General features: G+C 40.8%; 1 protein-coding gene across 3 annotated transcripts; it reads right to left on the bottom strand.

Moving 5' to 3' along the window:
• Positions 1 to 796: 796 nt before the first annotated feature.
• On the bottom strand, positions 797 to 27,255 carry ush1c (Usher syndrome 1C). Of its 3 annotated transcripts, XM_078168046.1 has the most exons (26): positions 27,131 to 27,255; positions 25,051 to 25,118; positions 22,158 to 22,301; positions 21,806 to 21,944; positions 19,249 to 19,357; positions 19,102 to 19,126; positions 18,344 to 18,401; positions 18,058 to 18,246; positions 17,902 to 17,961; positions 17,382 to 17,438; positions 15,450 to 15,592; positions 13,422 to 13,487; positions 13,186 to 13,328; positions 12,459 to 12,508; positions 12,018 to 12,182; positions 11,690 to 11,806; positions 9,624 to 10,307; positions 8,916 to 8,969; positions 8,647 to 8,775; positions 6,088 to 6,153; positions 5,113 to 5,154; positions 4,161 to 4,214; positions 3,375 to 3,474; positions 2,957 to 3,066; positions 2,666 to 2,721; positions 797 to 1,179 (listed from the first exon to the last, which is right to left on the bottom strand). In XM_078168046.1, exons 1-26 carry the CDS (start codon positions 27,164 to 27,166, stop codon positions 1,167 to 1,169), a joined length of 2,877 nt encoding a protein of 958 aa, XP_078024172.1. In that variant the 5' UTR covers positions 27,167 to 27,255; the 3' UTR covers positions 797 to 1,166. The 3 variants fall into 3 exon arrangements, 2 of the variants coding, with proteins under 2 accessions (XP_078024172.1, XP_033491663.1); XR_013491630.1 differs by lacking the exons at positions 6,088 to 6,153; positions 8,647 to 8,775; positions 8,916 to 8,969; ... (2 more) ...; positions 12,018 to 12,182; positions 12,459 to 12,508 and adding an exon at positions 12,952 to 13,007 and having other exon boundaries at positions 797 to 1,050; positions 1,103 to 1,179; positions 13,180 to 13,328; XM_033635772.2 differs by lacking the exons at positions 6,088 to 6,153; positions 8,647 to 8,775; positions 8,916 to 8,969; ... (2 more) ...; positions 12,018 to 12,182; positions 12,459 to 12,508 and adding an exon at positions 12,952 to 13,007 and having other exon boundaries at positions 13,180 to 13,328.
• Between the last annotated feature and the right edge of the window lie 451 nt (positions 27,256 to 27,706).

Genomic DNA, 27,706 nt, shown 5'->3' on the forward strand with positions numbered 1-27,706 from the left:
CAGCTCACACGTTTCGGCACAAAAGCTTTCCTCGGGGTGTGAGGATTCACTTCACCTGTCAGTGGTTTTAAAGTTTTGGCTGATCGGTGTATATTTGATATTTTGATATCTGCTTGCAAGGAAGCCCTCACAAGGTGCTGGTTGCATCCTGAACCCCCACAATAGGGGAGTGGACAGACATTGTATATGATATTTATGTTATGGAAAAGATTACTTTTTCTCTTCATCTTCAGAAAAATGTGTTCATTAAATTCTGGGCGAAGTGGGTGGAATATGTAATACTTTTACGACCTAATTTTGTGGAGGTATCGTACAAAAGACCCTATAATGTTTAGTCAAGCAACACTCATTGACTGCTATTCTATTTATTTCAATCCCTCCTCAAGTCTCCCCGACATACAGTATGGTGCTTATATGTACAGTTAATCTCTCCCAAAATGTTCTACAGAGGTCATAAATTGTGGAAAAAAGTTAAACAGCAGGAGAAATTACTTTACCATAATGTATAATTCATGTTTTGCTTTGTAAACTGCTATAGAAAAAAAACTTCTTCTCTCTCTTCTTCCTGAAAATACCACTTAGTGCTGACAGTGTTCGCTGTTTGCCCAATGAAAATCATTAACCAGACTTTATATTTGCCACCGTAACACCAGCCTGGTAATGTAATGCTGGAAAAAAGCAAAGCACGAGGGTGTAGGAAATCTGTATGCACAACAAAAAGTCAATTCTGTGGGTGTGAGCAGTCCGTTATTGGGCTTTGACAAAAGGCAGATTAGAGAGATGCTGTGATTACAGCTTGCCTGTTTCACCTCACCCTTTATTGTTACACTGACAGATGAGACACGTCTGAAGGGTACAATTAGCATGGTGAATCTAGTGGTGCGAAGCTAAATGAGTTTAACCATGTACAGGCTTGATAGAGGTGAAGAAGATTACTGAGGACAACCCAACATTGATTGGATCATCCTTTAACAAGACAAGACAACAAGGATGTGCACTGGCTGTATGGATGGCGTCAATATCTTGATACATGAGACAAGGCTTAATTGTCAAAGAGCCTTGAGTAAAAACAAAAGACCAGCTTCAGTGTGAATCTTGAAGGCATCATCAGCAATGAAAATCTTCTTTTTAATGAGTGTGGTTTTCTTGGCAGGCTGTTGATGAGACTAGAAGAACGTTCTGCAGGATAAGAGAGAAGAATTATTCAACAACATGTAAGATAAGAGACAGTTGCACTAAATAAAAGCTGTTAAACCTGCTTTATTGTATTCACTGGGCTGCTATGAAAGCTGTTTTGATATCGTGCTTGCTTCAAAACACAACAGACCAACACACATGCAGGTGAGTTAAGAAACACAAAATGATGTGAAATTTAACCCAAGGCTTCTTGTACTCCCCTTTTTTGACTGAGGAGTTGAAACTGCAAAACTTCTTTGGCATTTTAAGGGTCCGATGTGTAGGATTTAGGGGCATCTACTGGCAGAGGTGGTATACTATTCATAACTATGTTTTCATTATCACCTGAAAACCTCTCTCACAGTGTCCAACATGTTGTTTCTGCAATAGCCCAGAGCTCTAGATAGGGCCATTTGCATTTTTACATCAGCCACCGAAGTTCTCCTACATGCTTGACACATGTGAGAAGTTCTGCAACCTCCCTGCCAGATGTCACTAAATCCTACACACTGGACCTTTAAACTTCATCAACCTCACAAATAACCCTGAGGAGCATATTAATCTTTTACTGTAGCAGAGGAGGAATCCTCTCTACAGTACCAGCTGGTGTCACTTAGTGTCTATGTATGTCAGAACATGTAACAGTCCCGGGGAACAACATCCATCAGAACAACTGCTGAAGGCTGGCAGGAGTCTCAGGCTGCTTTTATGAGTGGCTGTGACTTCACGACACAGGACAATACCACAGAGGCCACACATGTACATACGTGCCTATATATGGCTCACTGGGTGGGGATTTGGCAGATATATGATCACATTCGTTGGAAATGTGTTTACTTGAATAGCATGGCTATATCGTTGTGGAGCACATGCTTCAGAGATAAGAAAACATCGCCTCCAGGCTTCATATAGACACACTGCACATTGTTCACGCTGTATACATTCACTGTCACATTAGTGTTTCTTGGAAATAGCCCAGTTGTGACGGGAATACGTAAATCTGACAGTTTGACAAAGATGAGGGGAAACAAATACCAAACGAGTCTGTTCGTTTCGTCTGACTGACAGGGAGACTGTCACATGTGCTCAAGAACAAAGACCGGGGCCCAAACAAAAACAAATGCCACACCAAACATCCCCTCTGAGACGTGCAGTGAAGAGGAGGAGGTTTGAAGACTAAGTTGATTACCAGGACGAGGGTGAGGTGGGAGGAGAGGGAGGGCTAGTGCTGAAGTAGGTAGCCGTGTCTGTACAGTGTTGCACTGCCTTCAAACACCTTTCTGTTCACAGTGGGACTGACTGATGCTGACTTAGGGCTGCATACACGTGCACACACAGACACACAAGCCACACTGTCACATACTGAAACTACGGTGCCAGTTTCATTAGATAATGGCTTAAATGATCATAAAAATGCCTCAGATATGATGCAAAACAATGTATTATACATGTTTGTAATAGAAGATAAATAATTATCAGGAATGCTTACACTTCATCTTCATATTCTTTCGGAGGGGAAATAGCGATCACAACATCGATCCAGTCCTAAAGGTAAAAACAACATTTATTTTCATTCTGCGTTTGACTGAATCAATAGAAAATATTAAGTCTGACTGAATCTGCAAGTTAGAGTGTGACAACAACAAACACAAACAATGAATCAAGGCTGACAGAGTTGAAGTACAATCAATAAAACGCCCTGCTGCTGTGGCTACTCAGGTAAACACCATCGTTCCTTTGAAAAATGAAATATGACATTGCATTTTCTTCTGAGTCCTACCCCTCCACTATGCCAGGCCCGAGCCAGAGAGTTTTGTCCCTCAGTCAACGTGGCATCGATCAGGATCTTCCCATTCACGGCCATAAGTTCATCCCCGGGCACGATGCCACCTACAAACAGGCACATCACATTCGGTTCACTGCCCGAACATATTCATTCACAACGGTGACACACACAGAGTAAGTGCTGAGCCAGCTGCAGAGATAAATATAGTCTCCATGAAGAGGCACTCAAACACTCGAATCTCGACGTCACCTCACGTCAACGAGTAAACGATAATCATGTTGTTCTTCACAGTGAAGTGCTGTAGTGGGGAAATACCTCCAAAAGGCTGCAAGAATGTCATTCAATGAAGTGTTTGTGGATTTAATTTTGAGCTGTCTTGAAGTTACTAGTTGAAAATAAAAAATGAACTGACCGTGCTTATCTGCAGCGCCACCTTCATACACAGAGGATATCACCAGCTTTCCCAATGGAGAATCTGCACCTCCCTCCAGAGCGAGGTCAAGCTGTCCAGTCTGAAGAACAATGAACAAAAACACCATTAGTCATGTTTGAGAATATTGCACTTTAAATCTGCAGTTGGTAACTTTAAAAGCCACTGTACTATAAAATGTTTTCACATATTTGCTAAAAGTGTCACTACATCCACAGTTGTACATGAGACGGATAATCTGTGCCTCCGAAACAGATCATGAGCCTCCTCAGAAACATAGTTTAGTGTACTGTTGAGCTGTAACATGAGAGTGTTTGTGACCTGGTTGCCATGTTGATCACAGACAAGCACAAACAGTGCCCCCACCAGCTGGAGGAAAGTTTCTCATTTTACAGCTAAACAGTACACTAAAATATGTTTCTGAAAACATCTGAGACGAGAAATAGGCAATGCTGTAACAAAATCAGTTAGACCGCGGTTCACGAGCTGTGATTGACATGATTGACAGCTGTGTTAGAGACTCCTCCGCTCTGACTGGTTGTTTTACAAAAGCCATTCTAGCATATGCCATTAGAAGCACTACCCGGAGGAGGATGGACATGATTTTTTCTCATATACTACGGAGTGGATGTAGTGAAAGTTTGCGCAAATATGGCAAAAAGTTGTTTTCATAAAAGTTAGCAACTTTAACTTTAAAAGTGGTAAGTGAGATTCATCCCATCCATAAAGTGAGTTATCTGAAGTGAAGGGAGGAGACGCAGTCTTTACCTTTTTGATTCTCAGCAGTCTCACATCTCGGCCACCTATCTGGTCCGCGGAGAACTATCAACATATAAAAAGGAGTGAAGAGGGGAGAAGCACAAAACAACTCTGCAATTGCAAAGGAAGAAGTAAATAAAAAGAGGTGCCAACATTAAGAATGGCTTTGTACTCTCTGAGTATGTGTGTGGCAATGCTAAGCAAAAACCAAGAGACTTATAGACCCTTCGTGAGTTACTAACCATAAGCATAACCATAAAGAGAGGACTGATCTACAGAAGCTCAGCAAATTATTAATATCTCTTATTCACACAGAGGCCATTTGAATTAGCCTAATTTATTATACTTAGCTCACTAGCTAGCCACCGAAAGTTGCTCATATGGCTTCTTTTGTTGTTGTTGTGTGGATGTTTGGTTTTTCAGTCCCTTTATTCACTAATTAGTGCATACACATGTTGGGGCTTAGAAGGGGCTTAGATGAGCAACATAGGACAGTGTGTGAGGAAAAGACACAAGAAGAATGAAACAGAGGGGAGTAAATAACTGCAGTTAACTGAGTTCTGAAGGATGGGTTTAGTTTAGTATTATAAATTCTTTCTATTCATGTATACACACATTCCTGCTCCCACACACACAAATGTTTCCCCAGTTACTTTCTTACATGTACCGGTATGTTTGTACTTGGGAGGTGGCATTAGCTCACCGACAGCAGGACTGATTTGAGAACTGGTGAATATACTTTATTGAACAGTTCAAGTTGTTGTTTTTTTTGCAGTGCTGATTGTTATTTCATTGATATCTGGCGTGTGAGTAAATCCAACCATTGTGTACTTTTTAAGTTAATTGTTTTCTTGGCGATAGTTAGGGCCACAAGTAGGGGTATTGTGATCTGTATCAAAAGGTGTTGAGTATATCCAGACCATCAAGTGTCTGTTTCATTTTCTGCTGAGGCATACAATACCATGGAGTATGGATCAAAATCTTCCTCGTATTTCTGAAATCCCTGCAAGAGAATCAACAAGCAGTTTATTAAAATGATTCAACATGTACCAAACAGGACACAATGAACCAAAAGAATCTCAGTGACTGTCATTAAAAAGTGTGCTGGTCAGATTTCCTTTGACAACCAGTTCTACGTTAAAACATTTTGAATAAAAAGAAACCATGGAGACTGAAAGGGTGATGAATTCAAAAGGTACAGTGGCTTTTAAAGCCTCAAACCTTAATTCGGAACAGGGACACACGCACTCACAGAGAACATTATTCCTAATCATTCCTTTGAAAGAAGACAGCTATTTAATTTAAGGGGAAGGAAACAGAACAACGGACGTCACATTTATCCAGCGACGATGACTCAGAGATCCATTTTTCTCCCCCGCAGAATAAACACACATTAGTCAAACTCTTCATTTGCTGTTGTGGTGCAGAACTCTACATTGGACTTAAAGGACAAATTTTGTAACATATGTATTAGTTTTGGCTGGAGACAGCAGTTGAAAGAAGCCCAAACAATCTAACTGATGTGATCTTTGGACTAACAGTGAATGTAATAAGACTGGTGTTTTCTGTCTCTATGCAAAGTGGAGGTACAATATAAGCTTAACAACCACCTTTCTTTATTATAGTAATACACACCGGACCAACCAATGTAGAGAGACAGTCCTTGACGTACAAACCACCTGATGCCAATAAGGATAAAAACCAATTACACCAGTAAGACTGTGACATGCATTCCCACACTCTACTGTGTGCACCAAATCAATAAAAGCCCACTCATGCAAAGCTACACAACTGGACCTAAAGGCCGTGATGCAGCCAAAACAGGACAGCCAGTCAACCATGAGGTAACCTGACACAAACAGTACAGACAGAACAGTAGTAAAAGCACTCAGGAGACAATAATTAATCAATAAAGGTGATGATAGGTATGGATTACTTGTCGTTTGTTGTTTGATTTAAAAGATGAGTTGAAAGGAACCATCCGTTTCAGCATTTCCGGAGGCTGAAACACAAGATCAGGTAGCAGCTTTTAGCAAACACATAAAAACAGGACAAACACAACCCTCACTTCTGTGCTGTAACTAATGCATATACATATTAAATACATTTTAAAGTGTAACTTGAAGTGTTTTACTGCCTTCAGCCCTGATGGCTGTGGTTAGGTGCAGTCAGAAGTGTGCTCTGTTGCATGTGTAACCACACCCAACGGTGATGTCACAGTGTAGTGAAACACCTTGGTGTACATTCCTACATCACTGCAGTGAGGTGAGAGGTTAAACCACTTGAGGGTGAGTGTGCAGTGTGATGTGCTGGGTTCTGTGACCATTGACTACTCTTGGGGTAAGCAAAGAGAATTCTTTATAACAATAAATAGAGTGTTTAATACTGCCAATATCATAAAAATGTGAAGTGTTTTGGTCCAATTCTCAATCATTATTGTGGTCAAAAATTGAGACTGGCAATTGTCTTCATTTTTATAACTGTCAAGAAATACCATTAAAAGACCAAAACCAACAATGTCGTATCGTATGTTGTACAGATTATAAAGCCCCTTGAGGCATATTGTGATTTGTGATATTGGACTACGTGGATAAAACTGATTTTACGTGAATTAAGTGAATTAAATGTATTTGCCTGTAATACTTTGAGACTTCCCTTCCCTGTCTCTTGCACTAGAAGCCCATTGGTTCCTGTCCAAGATGTTATTTTATAAAAAACAGGTCACTAATAATAGAATAGTTTACATTTTTTAAACTAAAGAAATCCTAAAACAAGCTGGCCACTGTCGTTTTCAGCAAATGCATCTCAAACAGGAAAACAAGCACATTCGTTGGGCACTATTTCCCTTCGTGAGTTAATACAGCGGTTCCCAACTGGTGGATTGCAGTTCAAAAGTGGGTCGCGGGTCCATGTGGACCGACCACAAGTGACTCGCAAATGTGTCAGGTTTGTAAAAAACACACTTTATTTTTAAGTACAGTTCATTCTGACACAGAGCTTTTATTTTGAAGTGCCATTTCCTGCTGTAGAGTGAGTGACTTATGGACAGCTACTTAACAGAGACAGCAAACTAGCTCGACAATATGGCCGAACACAAGTATGATGCCCAATGTACTAAACTGTGTGGACCTTGAACTAATAACTAAGGAGAAATCTGGACCCCGGGGCTGCATCACTTGGGAATCGATGACTTAATACACACTTGAAGTAAGTATTAACAGAAACAGGATGATGTATGTGTGATTGACTTGGAGGAACATGTCCGCCAAAGCAACAGTGTGCTGACTGATGTATTTAATTGATTTGGAACAATGGAGGTCTAATGGGGGACAAGCAGTAGGCGATCCGAGGGGGGGCAGGGAGTGACGACATCCCACTTTTTAGCAAAATGACCTAAATGTGTCCCATTTATTAAACTGCCATCCCTCTCTATCTCCTGGGTCTGGACCCAGACGCTGTCCTATCCAGAAAATCTGCACATCCCGATAAGCACTGTGACTCAAGTGAGTGAGATACACACATGGACACAGGAGAGACGAGAGACGACAGTTGGAGAAATAAGTGAGTCAGAGAAAAGGAATTTCACATGGCATGTTCTGAAGAGAGAAAAGTAGACAGAGAGAACAGAGTACATGTATTTAATCTTGAGTGCAGTTAAAAAAACAGTATGTCTCTCATCATATGTTTCGAGGCCATAGCAATTATTAAATGTGGTGATGTGAAGCTCCACTACAACTCAGCGCAGAGCATCTTTTGATGCTCACTCGAATCTAAATTGAGGGGCACAGAAAATAAAATTCAGTATTTTATAAAACAGCTACGTCATGGGATCCGATGCAAATACTACACATATGGCTCACCACAGCTGCACAAAACGTTCAGCAGCAGTTCTCTTGATGTCAGTATTTACAAATCAACTTATAAAATACAACACATAAAACTGTCTTTTAACAAAATTGATAGTATTGTTGAGGGCTGCAGCACTGTAGACTATTCTGTCAACTGGGGTACAACGTGTCTTGGGAAAATGAATGATTTATGGTGTCACCTCCTTCAGCTCCAACAGTCAAGGTGCTACTAGGTGAGCAATTTCACCTCCAGCTCCAGAGGTGCTGCCGAACTAATGACATGTGCGACTGTGCTCTCAGCTCTGAGTGTGTGACTCTATTACTGTGAGGCTTCGATTTACTGGAAATGGTTACTACAAAGTAAATGCAGTTTTAAAAATAAACAATCTGCCCAGTTTCATTAGAGCTTGTTGAGAGGAAGGAGAACTGGCTCCGTGTGTGACCTAATAATCACAGATTGGCTCTCTGTGAAACAGCTGGAGAGTCTGGAGGACTCACCGGGAATGGAACAAAAAGGCAAAGATGAATCCCTCACCCAGATGATGGCACGCTGTGTCAGATGTCTGAAATGATTTATGACCCTATTACGCTTAATCGGGGAGGATTTACGAAGGGAGGAGATGACTGCAGTGTGGTGCGTTTCATACCAGGCCATCAGAACGGAGCGCAGGTCTGAGTGGATCTGGTCGGTGGGTCTGGGACTGCGGCAGCATGACAGGTTTGGACATGACAGGGGCCATCTGACGCCTCTGGTTGGGGGGACTAGGAGCTAGTTGCTATTATGTAAATTAAACAAATCATTTTAAAAAACATTTTAAAACAAAAGCATTTCTTTTTAGTCAGATACTAATTTATGAAGCTCCTAATTTTTATGAAAAATGGAGTGGGTGTTTAATTTCTATGGAGAGACACTTACCAAGGGGGTGCTTGAAGTAGAAATTCGACTGGCATGGGAGGTATTTCTCATTACCTGAGCCGCAGTAAAATAAAATCAATCTTCCAGCCCCAAGGCACACACAGAGCACTGTAGGAATATCAATGCAACACACACCCAGGCTCACTCCCATTCCCTCAGATATCACAGCATGGCTGAGGATTCTGAAGCATTCAATGCATAATCCATTGGATGAAATGCAAATGATGAAATGCAAACCAACACGAGCACACATGCATATTTTTTTTTTTAAATCTGCTACTCTCAAGAGCAATACCAAACTGCTTCCATCACCACCACACACCATGCAACACTTCAGTAAAACAATCCACACAGCTACAAGCAAACATCAATAACACCTCAGTCCATTTCTGAGTGGCTTTGCCTCAGCTGGAGTCAATTGTAAATCAATGACTAGACAATTCAATCATGCTAATACGATGTATCGCTCTCTCTTCATGCATAAAACATCCCAATACATAAAATAGAACATGTATAAGCCTGAGAGTCTTGCAGCCTTGAAAATGCATCAACTCTCTGAGTGTTCTACATATTTCTTGAACTGCTGATGCAGCTTTTACTCATAGATGGAAAACAAAATCCTTTCCATCAGTTGAACAATGCAAGTCAGTAACACAAAGAGGAAAAACCAATCCGTCACATCAACGATCTCAGATGAGAATCTCTAACCTTTGGACTGGAGGGATACGACATTTCACTGGTGTTGGAGGAGTAAATTCCTCCTCTTGGGAGATAGCCACCTGCCTCCCACTCACTCCTGCGCTCTGGAGGACTGGGAGGGTGCTGGAGGTGATGGTGATGATGCTGGCGGTACCCGCTGAGGGTTCCTACTCTTTCTTCCGAGTGTTGTGGGGGTGGCGGCGGAGGGGGAGGCGGAGGAGGTGGCGGAGGAGGGGGTGGCGGCGGAGGAGGCTGTGGAACAGGCTGAGGGGAAGATGGGGGCCATGACGACTGAGATGGAGGAGGATAGTGGGAGGAAGGTGGGGGCTGGGGAGGCTGAGGATGAGGCTGAGGATGAGGCCTGCGCCCCTTGTTGGTCAAGGTAGACGGGGCAGAGGGAGGTTTTCTGGCGCTGGGTGGAGACGGAGGCCGCCGCTGTGGGGATGCTCTAGAGGTGGGGGGGGAGTAGTTGGGTATTGTGGGGTTCAGCTTAGGGGAGGGTGGAGGTAGAGGCAAGGGAGGGGGAGGCTGGCTAGTGGTGGGCTGGGTGGGGGCCAGTTTCTTCAGAGGGCCCCTCAGGCTCTGATCCACCTCATCCAGGTTAATGTCGTCCAGATCAGTGGTGGCTAGGTGGAGGCCGCCAGGGAAACGCTTCACCTTGGGCTCCGAGGCAGGAGAGCGTGGTGGGGAGAGCTTAAAGTTACAACGACATGAGACCTATTAATCATCTTCAGCAATTATAAAGAGGCAAACGTGCATCCATAAACTCTCTCCTGCAGACTACTGTTGCATTCCCTGTTTTCTTTTATTGTACACAGGAATCTTGTTTTAGGACAAATGGTCTGCGGTCACCTGAGGAAGACCATTTATGCCAAAATAGTACCATGTCCATGAAGAATTAAAAAATAGGAATGAGATAATAGAGTGTGGATATTTATCTTTATATATATTTATGATCTTTTTTTCTCATTTCGTGGTATTTCAGACTCAAAAAGTGACATGTTTTGCTACTCTGATTTCATGCTTGTACTGTCCTACTGATAAAAATGCTGGAAGATCATTTATTTTTAGTGGTATAAGCAGGTGAAAATAAATAAAATTTTCAACTACACACTTTATTGCCTCACCTAATGCATCATATTTATCATGTAATTCAACATTCAAAATTAAATAAGTGACAAAAGGGCACACAAAGTACTGCAAACTCCACCTTTCCTCTTTTTCTGAATTCTAACAGATGGAAACACATCACACCTGCACCTGCCCTTCAGCAACTTCACTGGCTCCCAGTTAAACACTGTTCTTAAGTACTTCTCCTTGTTCATAAATCCCTCCATGGCTTGGCAGTTCACCAGCTTTCCAATCTCCTCAGTGCTTACACACCTCACTTGCTCCATTCCTCTTTTGCCCATTTACTCTCCACTCCTCCCTCCAGGCTACGCACTATGGATGACAGAGCTTTTGGTGCGGCTGGCCCTAATCTGTGAAATGCTCTCCCTCAGGGTCTGTGCCAGTGCTTCATTCAAGTGGCAACTAAAAACTCATCTTTTCAGACTAGCCTTTCTTAGTGCTTCATAATGTGCTTTTGTGAATGTATTCTTTTATCTGTATATGTATGTCATTATTGCTGTTATTGCTCCTGTTATTATCATTATTGTTCGCTGTTATCTGGTTTTGTAAAGTGTCCTTGGGTGATTTGAAAGGCGCTTATTAATAAAATGTACCATAAAAGCTTTCTGATCTGACCTTCTCCAGGTCATTATACTCAGTCACCAACTTAACATGGTGGAAAAAGGGGCCTCAGTGCTGTTATCATTAATGCTATGTAATTGTATTAGAGCTCTATATCTATCTCCTTGCAACAGAAAAAGAAATTAGCTTATGACATGGTAAAACATGGAGCCCCTAAAGGTGATATAGGTAAAGTTAAGTTCATTTTCTTGTGAAGTTATGTTGTTCGCACAAAAATTCATTATATAACCGTAACCATTATATAACATTTTATGCTAAAACAAAACATTGTTGAAGAGCTCTAAGTGCAGAGAGATTCTGACAGAGGAGGTCTCTCTCTGTACCTCTGGGGATTCATTCTCCACACAGGATATCTGCTCCAACCGAGTCTGACAAAGACGCTCCACCCAGTGTTGCACTTTCTCAGACTCCTCGAGGTCTTCTCTCTCCGTCTCTGAGACCTGGCATGATGCAAAACCGGGCAGTATCAGACAATAAGAATGAGCCACACACACGCATGTTTTCACGCTCATCTTTAAACTTTGCATCACAAGATAAACAACAAGGCTGCATTTGGTTAAAACCACAACTACGTTGCCATAAATTACATCATATATGTCAAATGGTTGAAGTCCACTCCACATGCTTTGGTAAGCCCTTCTTTTTTCGTACCTCCTGAACCAGCCGATTGATCTTTAGCTGCTTCTCCCGCTCATACATCTCTTCCTTCTCTTTGGCGAGTTTCAGCTCAAACTCCATCTCCTTTTTGCTCTTTCTCTGCTCCTGCAGTGTGTCCGTGTTGGACACTTTCTTCTTTTTCTTCTTCTTTTCTCCTTTCTGAAGTGTCATCAGTTAGTCAAAATAAAAACGCAGGGGACAGACAGATCTGCCACTCCAAACCACACAGCAAGACATGCATAAATAGCTGGTGACACCACACTGTGTGTGATGGATAAAAGCCCAGCCAACAACAACAGTTTTATAAATATTTCCAAAGACAAAAGCTCTGGCTTTGAATATGTAACAGCCACTTTGGGCTGATGACATAAGTGCCGGTTATCTTTGCTTTGAAGCCACTCTTACACCACACTGAACTCAGGCAGCTGACAGTACCTTGCGAATTGATGGCAGTTTCCCCTCATATCGGTAAAACCAGCCAAATGCTAAGGATGGAGATGAACACAGGTCACGCTCACAAGTTTGTTAAATCAGATCCAAGGTTACAACACAGTGTCAGCGAACTCCAAGCAGTGCATCTATTTTAAAACAACCATTACACTACAGAACCACAACACAGCAGTCAAAGAGAAAAACGAGAGAAACAGATTAAGCCTGCTCCATTCAGGCTCTCAGAATTACAAATACCAAAGATGCAAACTGCATTTCAGTGATGCAATAAAACCCCCACAGCTTTCAACAGCTGGATTGTGGTTGTATTCCATTAATTTTCAGCAGCATCTAGAAAAAAGCAGCTAATTAAAATGATATTGAAAACACCATCTCCAATGGCTGCATTTTGGTTGTCAAAGGAAATTTAGCACTTGTCTGTGTGTACGCTGTTTTGCACGAACAGCTGTGACAATGGCAGCTGAGGCTCCAGACTCACTTGTCTGTCATGCTCTTCCTCCTTGTCTTCCTCTGTAAAGGAGCTGGCTTCATCAGCTTAGAGGAGAGGCCATAAAAAGCAGCACGGCACACAGAAGTGACAGAAAGAGACAGAGAGAGCGTGCAAAGGAGAGAAAGAGGGGAAATAAGGTGAAACCCAGGCAAGAGTTTACTTCTAAAACTCAGGATTCATGCATTTCAGGACAAAGACTCTTTCAGGTGTCCTTACGAGAACTCTTGGCCTTGTGGGGTTTTGTCTCAGGTGGGGCGGGTGATAGGCTCTTTGGAGTGCGGGGGCTCTTAGGGCTCTTGGGCCTGTCTTTGGCTCCCCAGTCCTCCTCCCACTCTCTGTTGTGTTTCCTCTCCATCGTCTCAATTCTACGGAGAGCAACAACACACATAAGAGATGTGATATTTTATACATGCCACAGCAATATTGTATTTCGAGGACATTAAAAAAAAATTATATACCTCTCCATCTCTTTTTTATAGCGCTCCTCTTCCTCCGCAGCCTTCTGAGAGATCTCCATCTTCCTCCTGTTAAACACATGATAAATATACAAAATAAAACTCTGTACGCACAACATGCTACAGCACAAGGCCATAAATACAGAATATATGACTTTAATTCTAGTGCTGGTGAGTGTGTCAGCCCTGCAAAATGTGATATGCAGCCCCATTATTCATCCCCAGATATCGTAGGCATCAAAGCACCGAGAAATCCGAGTGTGTCCTGAATTTACAAACACCTGGGAGGAATGTGATATATTAAAGTGAACATAAATCTATATAGTGATGTAACAACAGAGCAATATATGGTCCTCGGTTAAACGGAAAATCAATGTAGGTCCTGTTTACTTTCTTTGCACCTGATATATGTAGATACATGATTGTAAAATATATGGCTATGGAAGACCACAAGTGTCAAACAGTAATAAAGCATTTTATTAATTAATGACTAATTGTACAACAAAAATAGGTAAAACCCTGATGAAGACGGTCTAGTCGAAACGTTGGTACTTGAATAAAAGAAAATATTTTTGCATCGAGTCTTAGAGTGTGCGCCTGACATCTTTTTTCAAATTTGTATTTTTTCGTCAATGGTCAGCGCCTCTCCAAACCTGGTGTGTGCTCCTCCTCTCTCTTCAACAATTACTGTGTTAACAAATGTATGTATTAATTTGATATTTTAATGGAAAATAAAAAGAGGAATGAACTTTTTTTTTTTTTAAAAAAAAAAAAAGAATTTACAAATAAAATATTAATCCATTAACAAATATTTCAAATTAAAAAAGATCTACAAAAACAACACATAAAAGTCAATTAGTACATCATTTAAAAATACATTAATAAATAAATCATGGAATTAAAAATGCTTATACAAAAAGAGAAATAAATAACTCGGTTATAAACTGAATTAAGAATGCAAATTCCAGTCAAGCACTTATACAGATAAATACATTTTTTTGTGACCAACTTTATTATGCTTTTTTTATTGTATAGTTAGTTATTCATTAATGAAATGCTTTAATAGTATTTTATTATTTCATTGACTCTTGTGGTCCTCCATATATGCCTGGCTGATAGGGATTTTATTTTCAATCACACATGTAGAGTATTTAGTTTGTGTTGTGGTGAAAGGAAGTAATGCAATAACCTGAATGCATCTGAGGTATTCGAATTTGGGGTGACAGGAAAGGTCGGAAAGAACCAGGCTATTGTAAATCAATAATTTGGCTACAGATGGTGGGGGGTGCCTTTTAAAATGCACAGAGGGATTTCTGGAAAATGTCAAAGTAATGTCAGTCAATACCTTTACTATTGAGTGATTCCCCAGAATAGTAAGACAAACTAAGCCTTCCAGCTGACAGTGGTTAAAAAGGTACTGGGCACTATTTGTGTTGAGCTGTATCAAAATGTCAGGCAGTTTCTGAAAATAATCACCTGCTTCTGGTCAGTAAAGCATTTTTATAGGGCCACTTTTTAGTTTAGTAATTTACTGGGCAGCTGGAATTAACACTAGTGAACTTGTAGAGCTTCTTTGCAGACCCAGAGCATGTACTCTGTGTGTGTCTCACTCGGTTTAAAACTGAAATTCTGTTTTCATTATCATATTAATGTGACTTCATATTGGGTTAAACCCTGTATGAATACATCAAGTGATCTGCTAAATTTAAAGTGAAATTAAAAGTGAAATGTATTTGTCATTGACATAGACATGGTTTATCTTTGTATTGTATACTATACTATAAAGTATGATGGTGGTTGTGTACTTTCAGTGCTTGTCTGGTATTGTTATTTTTTGTCCTCATGTCCTGTTTTATGTTTCTTTTACTATACCTGCCCAAGGAACTGCCCCTCAGGGTTAAATAAGGTTTTTGTTAATTGAAGTGAATTGAAACATCAGTCTTGTCTACAGGTATAAAAACTGTCAGTCTTCTGCCATACAACAAACACAGGGTACATTTCAAGAACAGGAGAGTTATGTGAGTCACTCACTGCTTCTCCTTCTCCTGCTGCTCTTTAATGATTTTGTTGGTCTCTAGTGCCACCCTCTTCTGGTGCATCAGCTCCTGCCTCTCCAGCTCCCTGCGGGCCTCCACTGCCAGACGCTCCTCATCTGTCATGAACAGCTCGCTGCCCTGAGAGGGTGACAACAGCCAGACATGGCAATCAGGGAAAGACAACGTGTACAACAGGGGTCCTCAAACTTTTTGGCCCTGGAGACCGGCAGGCAAACTCAAAACTGTCTCCCCGACCAAAGAGACAGAGGGGAGATATCTGTTTTTGTCACTTGACATCTTTGAAGCCTCACTCACAACCTAAGAATCATTGCTCTATGGCGCATGAGCAATTTCTATAATTAGCATATAATCATTATACATAAGCAGGCACAAAAACGTACAGAATACATACTAGAAATCCTGTACTGTATGCAGTCCCAAATATCTACTATTGCAGGGTTCCCTAAATAAACGCATTAGACAGGCACCAAGGAAAACAGTAAATAAGAGGGGACAGCTTGTCTCAGTCACACAGTCACTGTGACTGAGTCCCGAGGCAAACAACCTGTCGAGGGACTTGACTGATGATAAACGTCGCCCCTGCAGACAGCAGAGCGGAGGCACAGGCTAGGTAATGTGATGTATCCAGAACAAAACGGCACAATAGTGTGTGCAGTGCAGGAATGCAAAGGGGAGATGGCAGGAGTTTATGCCCCCACATCCATAACAGATGACATTACCTGTTTTGCCGAGATAAATCAATTTCAAAGGTGTCGTCAGATCTCACCTGCATTCCAGGTTTTCCCTTATCAACATATTATTCTAGGATCCCAATCACAATACAGACAACAGTTCTAACCAGTTTATATACAGCAACACACATATACACACTTTATCTAGGATTATTATTTTTAAAGGGCTGTGTGTGCAGATGTAATCATATGTATCTTAAAGGGTAACTTTTTCCCCTTATTTTCATGTCTAGGTGACTAATGGGATCAGCACTATCTGAAACTGGTCCAGTAATAGGCAAGAGGGCTGCAGGCTGCGGAGAAACAGGCTCAAATGTAACCACTCAGGGCATTTGCACGCTGCCAATATACAGTCACTGAAAAGGCTTGTTTTTGCCACTGACAGGCTCAGATTGTTATTTCAAGTGTCTGATGATGGAAAGGATCCAGAGGTCGACCTTTTTGTTCAAGAGTAAGATCCTTTTTGTTTAACCAGAAGCAGCCCTGAAATCACTATTGCCAAACCCACCACACGCCATTTTACATTTTTTGACACCTTACTGGTGAATTGAGGTTTATTCCACACAAACCAGAGTTGGAGATTGTTGAACAAGCACAAAGATGAACCAAGATGGTTTGTGTGAGTTTTATTTTGTCTCTGTCAACTTTGAATGAAGTGTGTTTTATGGTTTTAAAGTTACAGTTTATTTAAATAGAGTCTGGTGGCTTTGTTAACGGCAATTTCAGGGTTGTTTGTAGTGAAACAAAATGGATCTTACTCTTTCACAAAAAAAGGTTTTTCACAGTAGGGGTCCTCTCCACAACATTGTCAGACACTTAGAATAATAATCTGAACATGTCAGTGGCAAAAGCTTTTAGTAGATGTAAACTGGCGGTGAACAAACGCCCCATGTGGTTACTTCACAGCCTGTTTGGCTGCTGCCACCTGCAGTGTTTTCACTCAATACTGGACCAATTTCAGATTTGTTGTCTCCATTAGTCACACAAAAACATGGGGAAATAGGCTCTAGGTTGAAAATTAACAAAGTTAGCCTATGAAGTGGCATTATGTGTTCTAACTTTGAGTGAATTCAACCATGAGTTAGATGAGAAAAATCAGAAAAAGAGATCATATTAAATGCCTCATAAATCAGTCTTATTTTTTATTAAACGTAATGCAGTTATAGTGTACTTACAGCTCCTGTGAGAACAGTAATAGTCAGACTCCTGCTGCTCTTCAGGACTCTCACCGCCTGGGCACATAATAACAGAAAACTTCAATTTTTAGGACATATTTATTGAATAAAATTAAGGGTCTCTTAGAGAGACAGTTCTCTGTGGCCTGTGAGGAGTATGTGCTATCAAGGTGTGAGATTATCACCAACTCCTGGTAAATACTGCAGGCTTTGTTTTCTCATTCAGCCACTTCAGCAAATAACTAATAGTCCATGAAGGATTTTTTTCCGTTGCCAAACCATTTTGGCTGGATAAACATTAATTTGGCTGTGGTTCGGCGGCTCAGGAAGCTGAGCGTAGAACAAACACTGCTGCCAACGCAGGCATAATTTAAACAGATGCCTTCATGGTGCTGTGGGTGCTCTGGATGAAAAGGACAAAATGTACAAAATTGTGAATTAATGTTTAAAAAAAAAAAGACTTTAGACTCCAGCTGTCGTTATTGTGAGTGGACAAATAATTAAGTTAAGCAAAATTCACCTCTTTGTGGTCCGCATTGGTGAAATCCACGCCGTTCACCTCCACAATCTGGTCTCCAACCTACATTTGAGGAGAAGACAATGATGCAGTTAACGGCAGGCAGGTATATGAGTCTCACAGTTTCACAGAAGTGTTTCGATCATTTTGAGCATTCACCTCAAGTCCAACTTCTGCAGAGAGGGAGCCTGGCTTGACGTTACTGATGTAGATACCAGGCTTCTGGGTTGGACCACTGGAGATGCTGATGCCCATACCCTTGGTGCCCACCAGGCTGAGGAAAACCTTCTTCTCCTTGATTTCTTTGCCTCCAATGGACGCCAGGCCTGCAACACTGCTTTTTTTCTCCTGGAGCAGTAAAGAAAGACAATAAGCTGTCAGCTGATGCGATACAACTTTTAAAACTGAAACATGACAGGCAGCAAAAACTAAATTTGTCTCCTACCCCTGACTCAGACACAAACTGGTCGACAAACTGCCACTTGAGGGGTTCGTCTGATGAGCTGGAGTGATAGAAAAAAAAGCAAATGAGAACATAGAGATCTCTGATGTCATCTCAGCACATTAAATCCTCATTTTACCATTCAATCAGCAAGTAGAAATGATGGTCCTGTTTATACCTGGTAATAACATGTCTTGGGTGATCTGATCACAAGTGAACAGCGCTAAATACAAGTGTTAAGGACCACCAAGACACCAATCACTCAAACCACTTGCCGAGGTGATCTGGGACAAATCTGACCAGGTATCTTTTGTGGTGTAAACGCTAACGCATATTGATGCGTCCCCAACAATGGCTACCTCATCAATGCAGGAAGTGGTGATTGTTTTGGCGACTGCACACTATCACTCTGTAACGTGCCCATTTTACGACAAGCTGGAAGAATGTTGCGTAACCGTCCAACATTTTGCCCTTTGGAAGGAGACGCATTGTGATTCTGTTAACATTGATATCTCCAGCTGTCCCATCATAACTGTTAATGTGACTTGCAAGCATGCTACTGAGTGTGTGTGCGGTGCCCTTCTTGCATAAGTAGCATAGGCAATTACTGAAATCTGAACACAAGTGGTCAGCTGGAGACGCACAATAGACACAGACGTCAACAGCGATGTGTCTCGGCTGTCCATTTGTGTTTGGATCACCGAGACGTACCTAAATATCAGGTATGTACAGGCTGTTTATTACCATATCAATTATTTTACCTTTTCACTGGGATCATCCCCACATCTGCACAGATAGAATGAAACAAATAAAATCAAATGAATGTTGGCACAGATGTTAAACAGTATTCATTTTGATGCATATGAATGATTTTACTGTTGTTGGAGATGAGTTTGTGTTTGACGTACGCCTGACTTTGAGTGATACAATCTTCTTTGTCTTGATGAGACTGATGACCTCCTCGTGGATGCAGGAGGAGATGGAGTAACCATTGATGCGCACAATCTCATCTCCAACCTATAAATCAACACAGGATGGGATATTATGGATGACATCTTCACTTTCAATATATCAAACCAAATCAGAGATGGAGTTATTGCTACAACAACAATTTAAATCCCTGTCTGAGTATACCAGCCACAATATGATTTAATGATCTGAGTCTATTTATTGACATTTTGATGCTTTAGTCATTTACATAATTGAGTTTAGCTTTCACATCTGCATGTTAATGTCTACACAGTCATGTACAATATATACAGATGTATCCAACGTGCATATACACATGTACACAGTCGTTTATTATCTGTTCTATCTGTTGTTTCAGAATCAGTTTAAAGCCTTATCAGGGAAGGGGACTGCATATTAGCCTCAGCTAGACATCCTATATACAGCCCATCTGCTGCTTATCTTCATGCCACAATATTTATCTGTATGACCGCTGCTAAATAAACAAATACATAATGACTAATAAAACATATCTTAAGTTAACCTGCACAACCATCCATTTTGAAGGTAATTAAGCATACAACAATATTCATTTGAATGTAGAATTCTTTCTATAGAAGTAATTATTTATAAGTAATAGCAGGGTTTCCCACAGATTCATGTATTCAAGGCGGCCCGCTGCCATCAAAACATCTTCTGCCATGTTTTGATATTACATTTTTGGAACTGGGCTGTTCATTAGGAGTGCTGTTGGAATATATATTAACAGTTCAGTTATTTATTGCAAGTTTAAGTTGAACCTTATCCTTACAAGTTTGCTTTCACTCACCAACAGCTGCTCCTCTCATCCATCAATCTGATTTGCTCTCATCAGATCAACTAATCAAATATCCACCTTGCAATTTAAACTTCACAAACTGCTGCTGAGGAAAAAAGGACTACACTCTAATCACGTGGGAAGCACTGAATTATTGTGTTTTGTTTTGACTGTGTCTCTCTGGGTTTTATCCAGATGTTAGACAGGAGATGACCCTCACCTGGGATAGTTTCAAAGTGTAATGGATGTCTGTCATAATAAACTATGTATTAAAGCATCCATCTAACAAGGTAAGTACCTTTTTCTTTAATGACAACAGTTATTTCTTTTATTTAATGTCCATCTGGGTGACACTGATTTATTATTGACTGATATGCAAGCGCTCTGACAGTTTAAAAACATGGTCCTTTGCCCCACCTAGTGGATTCTGGTATTATGACTGACATGCAGTGTGATGTACCGCTGCAGGACACATGAAAATCATTACGCTTTGACTGATTTCAAAGACACAACTATAGGTAACCTGTTTAATCTTCACACTAAAGAATATACTCATTAAGGGGCATGTTATGTACAAAAAAATGCACTAATTAAGTACAATTTTCTAACATACTGTATGTATGCACATGCATGTAACTATATGAAACTAGTGTTAGCATACTAGATGGTATTCTTAAACTAGTACTACGAGCCCTAAAGTCCCAGAAGGTGATAATTTTTTTATCTTGTGCAAACAGGTTAATTATCTTGTGCACACAACATATTAAATATAAATTCATGAGCATCTTTAATGAATTCAGATGCAGCTAATCAACTTCATCTTCTAAGGCAGCCTAAAGTGAGTCCTATGTTTTCCAGCTCAGTATCCTCTTAATATGATACATTAAGGAGACCTTTTAAAGGGTTTTGTATTCTCAGCATTTTTCCCGAGGGTCAAGTGTTCAATGTATGTTTCCCTTTGTCACTGTGTTGGAACCACCCACCTACAGCTTATAGTCTACTGATGTTACACTCCTTGAAACCTACGCCCTGAAATTTGTGGGTAAGACAGTTTTCTGGACTTCAGACTTTGTATTCTCCACAGTGGCTCAACAGATTTTTAACATTCAACCTGCATTTGAAACATCTTTTACAAAGCTAACCCTTACCAATGTTAGTTTATATCAAGAGACATGGGACCCTGGGAACATAGGGATGACCCCCTTAAGACCCATAAGGTGATATTTTTTTTATCCTTACCTGTGCATGCAACTTATCATCTTGTGTGAATGGGTTAATTACCTCGTATGCACAAGATGATTACCAGCTGCAGCAGCAGGGCTGGTATTGTGTTCAGTGTGTGTGTGTGTGTGTGTGTGTGTGTGTGTGTGTGTCTGTGTCTGTGTCTGTGTCTGTGTCTCTGTCTGTCTGTGGACAGATTTTGTCAACGTCCCCTGGCACACACGGTATTGCGGCGGACGTGATTTCAATATAAGATGGTCTTGTGTGCACAACATTAAAGACATACCACCTTTCAGGACCTTAGGGGCTCAGACCCACTGCTACTGTAATGACAAAATAATAATTCTACCCACAGATAGCTCTTTATATGGTACTTAAACTAAAATCTGCATTTAGTGTTTCAGGAGAATAACAAGGTATGTGATATCATCAAAGGAATTCAAAAAAACACCACAGTTAACACACACAATGCTACATACCTGAAGGCCAACATTCCCAGCCTGACCGTCTTTGACAATCTGTGATATATAGAGACCACAGCCAAACTCCAGCCCACCTCTGACACTCAGACCCAGTCCATCACGATGTGTCCGATCCAAACGCACCTCTTTCAGCTTCCTGCACAAACAGGTAAGAGAGAAAGATATAAAACCGGGTCAGGTAAAATTTAGAGAAAGAGAAAAGGGATGGTTTCAGTATGGAAACAAGGGGAAGAGCATGGGGATGCTCAGGGATATTATGTTACAGTTACATCACCTTTGTGGGGATTTTTAATTGTGCAGGCACATATGGGATAGAGACCACATATACATGAGCCTTTGCTGTACTCACCGTGACCTCTTGGGCGTGAGCAGGTCGTACTCCACCTGGTGTTTGAGTGGGATGAGAGGTCGGATGGCGTCAAACAAGGGCAGGCGCTTTGGTTCATTGATGACCAGCTTAAGGTCTCCAACCAGCACTGTCAAATCCATCGACCTGCAAGAGGAGAGGGGCATGACTATGATTTTTATAGACCATTTCATATACAATGACTTCTACCTTCAGCAGGGAAAATGTAAGGTCCCCAGGTCAAGACCAAGTGAATTTCTACAACATGAGCAACTGTGTTACTCCTTACAAGAAGAGGGGTTGTAGTAGAAATACAGTACGTACTGAAGTTGCAATAAAACAAGAACAAGGAAATGAAAATGTTTTGGTATCTGCGAACACGATAAACATTTCTATGTAACATCAATTACATTAAAACACAGTGGGGAATTAGCTTAACAGACAAAAACAATATATAATCAAATCAAATACAACACCACTGGAAATGGCACCTTACCATAGACTCAGCAAAAGTCATTGCTTGTTTTATTTATATGTTAAATACTATCTGGTAATTATTTTCTGTGAATGAATTATATATTGAAGGGATTACTGTAGCCCAAGGATTCCTCCACCCAAGAGCACCGCACTGTAGAGTTTAAAGTTCCCAGAGGTGCTGTTTCAGGGATTTTTTTTTTACCCTGATAAGAATATAATTATGGAGGATTTTATCATGTATGGTAAGGCTTTATTATAATGAATGGTCAGATTTAGAGATAATAAATGTGATACTGACTCTAATCTAAAGTACAAGTAATAATAATGGCCTTGAAGGGAACTTATTAGCTACAAGATTATATAAGGCCTCCATTAAAAGGTTTAGCATTGCACTCCAATAACATTGTCAGTTATGATGGACAGTATCAAAAGTGATGCAGCAGAAAAAGGATCCTTAAATGGCTGAATTTCAAGGATGCTACGTCATCAAATCCCACCTGAGGGCTGTTAAAATGTCGAGGATCCTTCAAATTCTACTGATTCCTTCATTCAGAGAATTTCCAACCATGCACGTGTGTATCCTCAGCAAGTATAAAGGACCCACAATATATGCTGGAAGTGAAGGCAGGGCCTCTTCAATGAAACCTGCGCCAGCGGAGCTGGGCAGGATTTAGATAAATATGTCATTTATTTGGATTAATATCTCCAAGAGTTTTTATCATACAAGCATAAAAACACTGACAGAAACCTCATAATTTACACTCCTCAATGTGTCCACTGCCAAATAATGAGTTTTTTTAAAGACATAAAAGTTTCTAAATTAATCATTTATAGCAGTGATGGGGCGCTAAGTGCCACCAAAGTTTCATTTAGCCTACCCGTTTGTTTTTTTAAGTATCATCCAGAAATATATTCTCCCCAAAAATCACGACTCTGAAAATACTGCTTAAATTTGTTAAAATTGTACAACAACATTAGAGAGTGCCAAAGTTATCACAGTGACCAGAAACCCCCTCAGTCCGCTGAGAGTTAACGGCGCACACCTGGGGACATGCGTTAGCCTGTTCCAATGTGTGTTCACCAAATGCTATGAACAACTCTTGCCTTGCCTCTGTAGGATCCGTCCTTGGATGTACTCGTCCTACCAAGGATGGATCCTTGACTTTGAGAAACACCAATTGTCTTCTTATGCCAAACTTTCCTCTTCCTTGTCAAAACCTGATGCTTACATTACCCACAATGCAACTTGACTGCTGACACATTGGACAGGTATGTTAGGCTAATAGCGGCTAATGTAGCGTCAAGCCGCTAGCCTCAAGCAGAGATGAGATACGGAGAGAGCTACAGACGTCAGCTTACTTCTTTGTTTTTCCACGCCCCCAGATTATTTTCTTCCTCATACTTGTAGTCTTCAGACCCAACCAACGCTGACTCAAGTGACATCACTAGAGGCAATTTATCAGACTTCACACTGCTCCCTTTGGAGATACAAAAGGCTTAATACAACTTTTTTCACATATGCAGCAGTAGTGCTCCCAGAGACCTGGAATTCCCCTTTAATCTTCCATTTTGCTTTTAAACAACAATAAAATTATATAACTGTAATATCTATACTGATGCTGATGGAAAAAAACAATCCAATCATCTGTCTTCCTCCAATTCAAAGGGAGACAAAAGGGCAACTAGAACAGCAATTAAAGCTGCAAAGTAAGCTACTGTGTAAAATCTGTCCACCTGGCCTCCTCTTTAAATTATTAATAAGCGCCATTTCAGCCCTGTTTGGAGGATGCACATAAAAAGGGCTTTTGTGGATAACTGGCCAGGCTTGTCGGAGTACAGTGGAAACTGATCAGAGGCTTAACCGTTAGAGCCACAGAGCTCTGGCTCTGTACAAAGATTAATTGAAACCTAGACCTGTAGTCCCCCCAGTGCACCCCCTCCCCAGCCCTCTGAGACCAGGCTGTTATCAGAAACCCTGGAGGAGTTTAAACCGGAGGTCTGTGTGCATCAGAAATGAGTGCAACCATATTAAAAGAAAATTACACATGAACGTATTAAAGGTTGGTGAGATGTTAAAAGAAGTTAAAGGGGCAATTGGACATAATTTCACCTGTAGCCATATCGAACAAGAAGGAATTACAGCAACACTTACAGCAAACAACATTTGTGCCATTTTATCCTAGATTATACCATCTTTTTTATATTTGGTCTTCACAAATAACACTTTTATCAGTTCTGGTTTAAAGTGGTGATCATTTAAGGACACAATCTATTCAATAACCATCAACATTTTATTCACATGGGAATATAGGGGAGGTGAATATACAGAAGTGTGTGTGACAAAACAAAAAAGACAAATGCAACTTTCTTGTGGACACACACTGTAAAATCACACTGCACAGTGACAGATGGTACTCACTGGTGATACATGCGGAGGACATCATACAGGTAATCCTTCTCTGCTTCATTTTCAATCAGCAACTCCACCTGCAAGAAAGGACAAACATCTAGTGCCATCCTTCTTCTCACTGCTGAATCAGAGGAAACGTCAGCCCACTGACACACACTGTACCCCTCTCCTGTGGTCCTGTCAACACCACAGCGGGATGAGCCATCAGTGTGTATCTGTGTGCCTGTGTGTAAGAGTCATACAAACCTGATGGCGGCTCAGCTGCAGCAGAATGGTTTTGAGGAAACGCTTCGGCCAATCACTGATATAACACATCTCGCTTTCTGTCTGACTAAATGTGTCCTACACTACAAGCTGCACGCTTCAGTCCCAATCTAAATTGCTTTTTCACCTGACTGGCAGGCTTTGGGGATGGTGAGGCTCCTTGGACTGAAGCAGGTGTAATGGACAGCCCTTCCCTAAAGATCAAACCACTGGGAGGGAATAATGGCTGTACAGCTGAGGAGAGGCTGCAGTAGGAAGGTCAGCAGTGTCGGCTTACATCTCAGACACAAACAGAGGTGAAGATTAACACCCAACATTCACACACACGCCTCATCTTAGGCAGTACGTACTCACTGATAAGTCTTACAGAGAGCAAAACTCATGTACACATGCACATTTAGACACTTCCGTATCATTTTAGATAGGGTTTACAGTAATGGTAGATTCACTATTGTAATCATAAATGTTGGACTGCACTACGTGGATCCAGCTGTGAGGTCGCTGTGAGGGTGTGTGACATGATTTTTATGACCGTTATAAATTTCTCTTGCACCAGGCAGTGAGACACAGTCAGCCACACCTGTAGTTTGAACTGCATGCAGACTTTAGCACCATTAACCAGTAGGGTATGAGATCACTGGTCAGGTACTCATACTAAACGTGCACTGCACTGCAGAACAAAACACCTTTGACTTTGCCATTCTAACTTAACGAAACAGACAATAATGCAATTCTTCTGCAAAAGCATAGTGATGCAAACTATCAGCCAAAACAGAGACACAGTGACGATGACAATGTCCCGAATAGAAACAAAGCCTGATTGTGCTGCGTTGGCCCCTCAGCCTCTAATTAAACTCATAAATTGTCCCATCTCTTCCGCTCAGCTGCTTGTCTCTGTCACGGTCGACTTTATCTAATGCTAAGATGCCCTTTGTGAGGAGGCTGTAATATGCGACACTGCCTGCCTGCCTGCCTGCCCTGCAGAACAGATGGCTGTGTGATGATCCCTACATGGTCTGGGTTTGAAAACACCCTGAACATATCATGTTCCCTTCCTCTGTTATTTTCTGCTCATAGTTACCTTTTCAGGCTGTTATATGTGCCAACACCAACACATATTATGATTTGTGCTTAATTTATGTAGCCACATATTGTGGATTCAAATTATATTCTGGACCTCTGTATGATGTTTACCTGAGCCAAAACAATCATGGGACAGATACAGAAAGGATACCCACTAATGTAGCAGTTTAAAATAGACTTACTTTGAACTTTAAAGGAAAATAGATCCACTGTAGCCAACATTATGCTCTGAAGTAACTACAGATATGCCTGTAAATAACATCTAACAGGACAGTTGTGGAAACTGTAAGAACAAAACCCTATGAAATTGACTGAATCATAGACAATCCAAGAAACATGTTATTTCAGTTGAATGAAAGCCCATTAATCTATTAACAATTCTAATAGTTTTGTCGCTATTCTTCCTGTGGGTTTATTAGGTAGTGATACACTAGTGATTCATTATATTTTACCCTGAAATTGCTGGCATACAATTCCCGATTGAATTCATTCCAATTAATTAAAAAGAACACTATAATTTGCTTGTAGAAAAGTATCCCTTTAAAAACATATTTTGGATGATTTTAAGTGTAGTTTCTTTATCGTAAGGCTGTCGGTCAGGCCTGTGTCTGCGTAACATCCCACTGACAGAGACACCTGAGCCAGTGAGGCGACAACCAGGTAACTTAGAAGAAAAGCTTAATAAGGACCATTTAAATAACATTAAGATCAATATCTGAATAGGACAATGTTTGTATCTTACCTTGTGCCTAAATTCCCGAGCTACTTTCCGCTCCATCGCTGACAGACAGTAGCAAATAGACCGCCGTGTGTTCCCAGTGTCGGTGAAGTTTGGCAGGACTGGACCGGGGTCAGCAAATCAAGCTACTGGCAATAAAATAACAACTTCCGGTTGGATTTTTATGACAAGGTAATCATTAATGCGGATAAAATAGCTGGCGTAATGAATACAGCCAAGGTAAACTTTTAAAAGGGCATAGTTTATCGTACTCTCAAGTAACAATGTTATTTTTGTTTCATTTTTGTTCTCCAAACATTCCTAACTCGGGCTTTTATTTTGAAGGGATATACGTCTTCCCTTCCGCTTTTCAGCGAACTAACACAGAACCGGTGATAGACATATTCCTATTTAAAGGCTATGTCTCGGCATATAATTTGTTGCCCGTCCTTAAGATAATTAACGCTAGTTATTTAGGCCATTAGTTTAACTAGAAAATGTTTGTATTACATAAAAACATTTTAAACCGATAAAAATCGCTGCACCAACTTGAAAGAACGTTTTACTCTGAAAAAACCCTTTAATGGCCTCCCTAACATC

The sequence above is a fragment of the Epinephelus lanceolatus genome, chromosome 5 (assembly GCF_041903045.1).
Source record: "Epinephelus lanceolatus isolate andai-2023 chromosome 5, ASM4190304v1, whole genome shotgun sequence".
Lineage (NCBI taxonomy): Eukaryota > Metazoa > Chordata > Actinopteri > Perciformes > Serranidae > Epinephelus > Epinephelus lanceolatus.

Bases quoted from the DNA above. Each gene is read 5' to 3' on its own strand.
- ush1c (XM_078168046.1), bottom strand. From the start codon at position 27,166: ATGGAGCGGAAAGTAGCTCGGGAATTTAGGCACAAG. The intron at 13,488-15,449 runs GTGAGTGACTCA...TGTGTTTAACAG, and splicing joins CAGCAGGAGAAGGAGAAGCA to GAGGAAGATGGAGATCTCTC. The intron at 3,475-4,160 runs GTAAAGACTGCG...ATTGTTCTTCAG, and splicing joins GACTGCTGAGAATCAAAAAG to ACTGGACAGCTTGACCTCGC.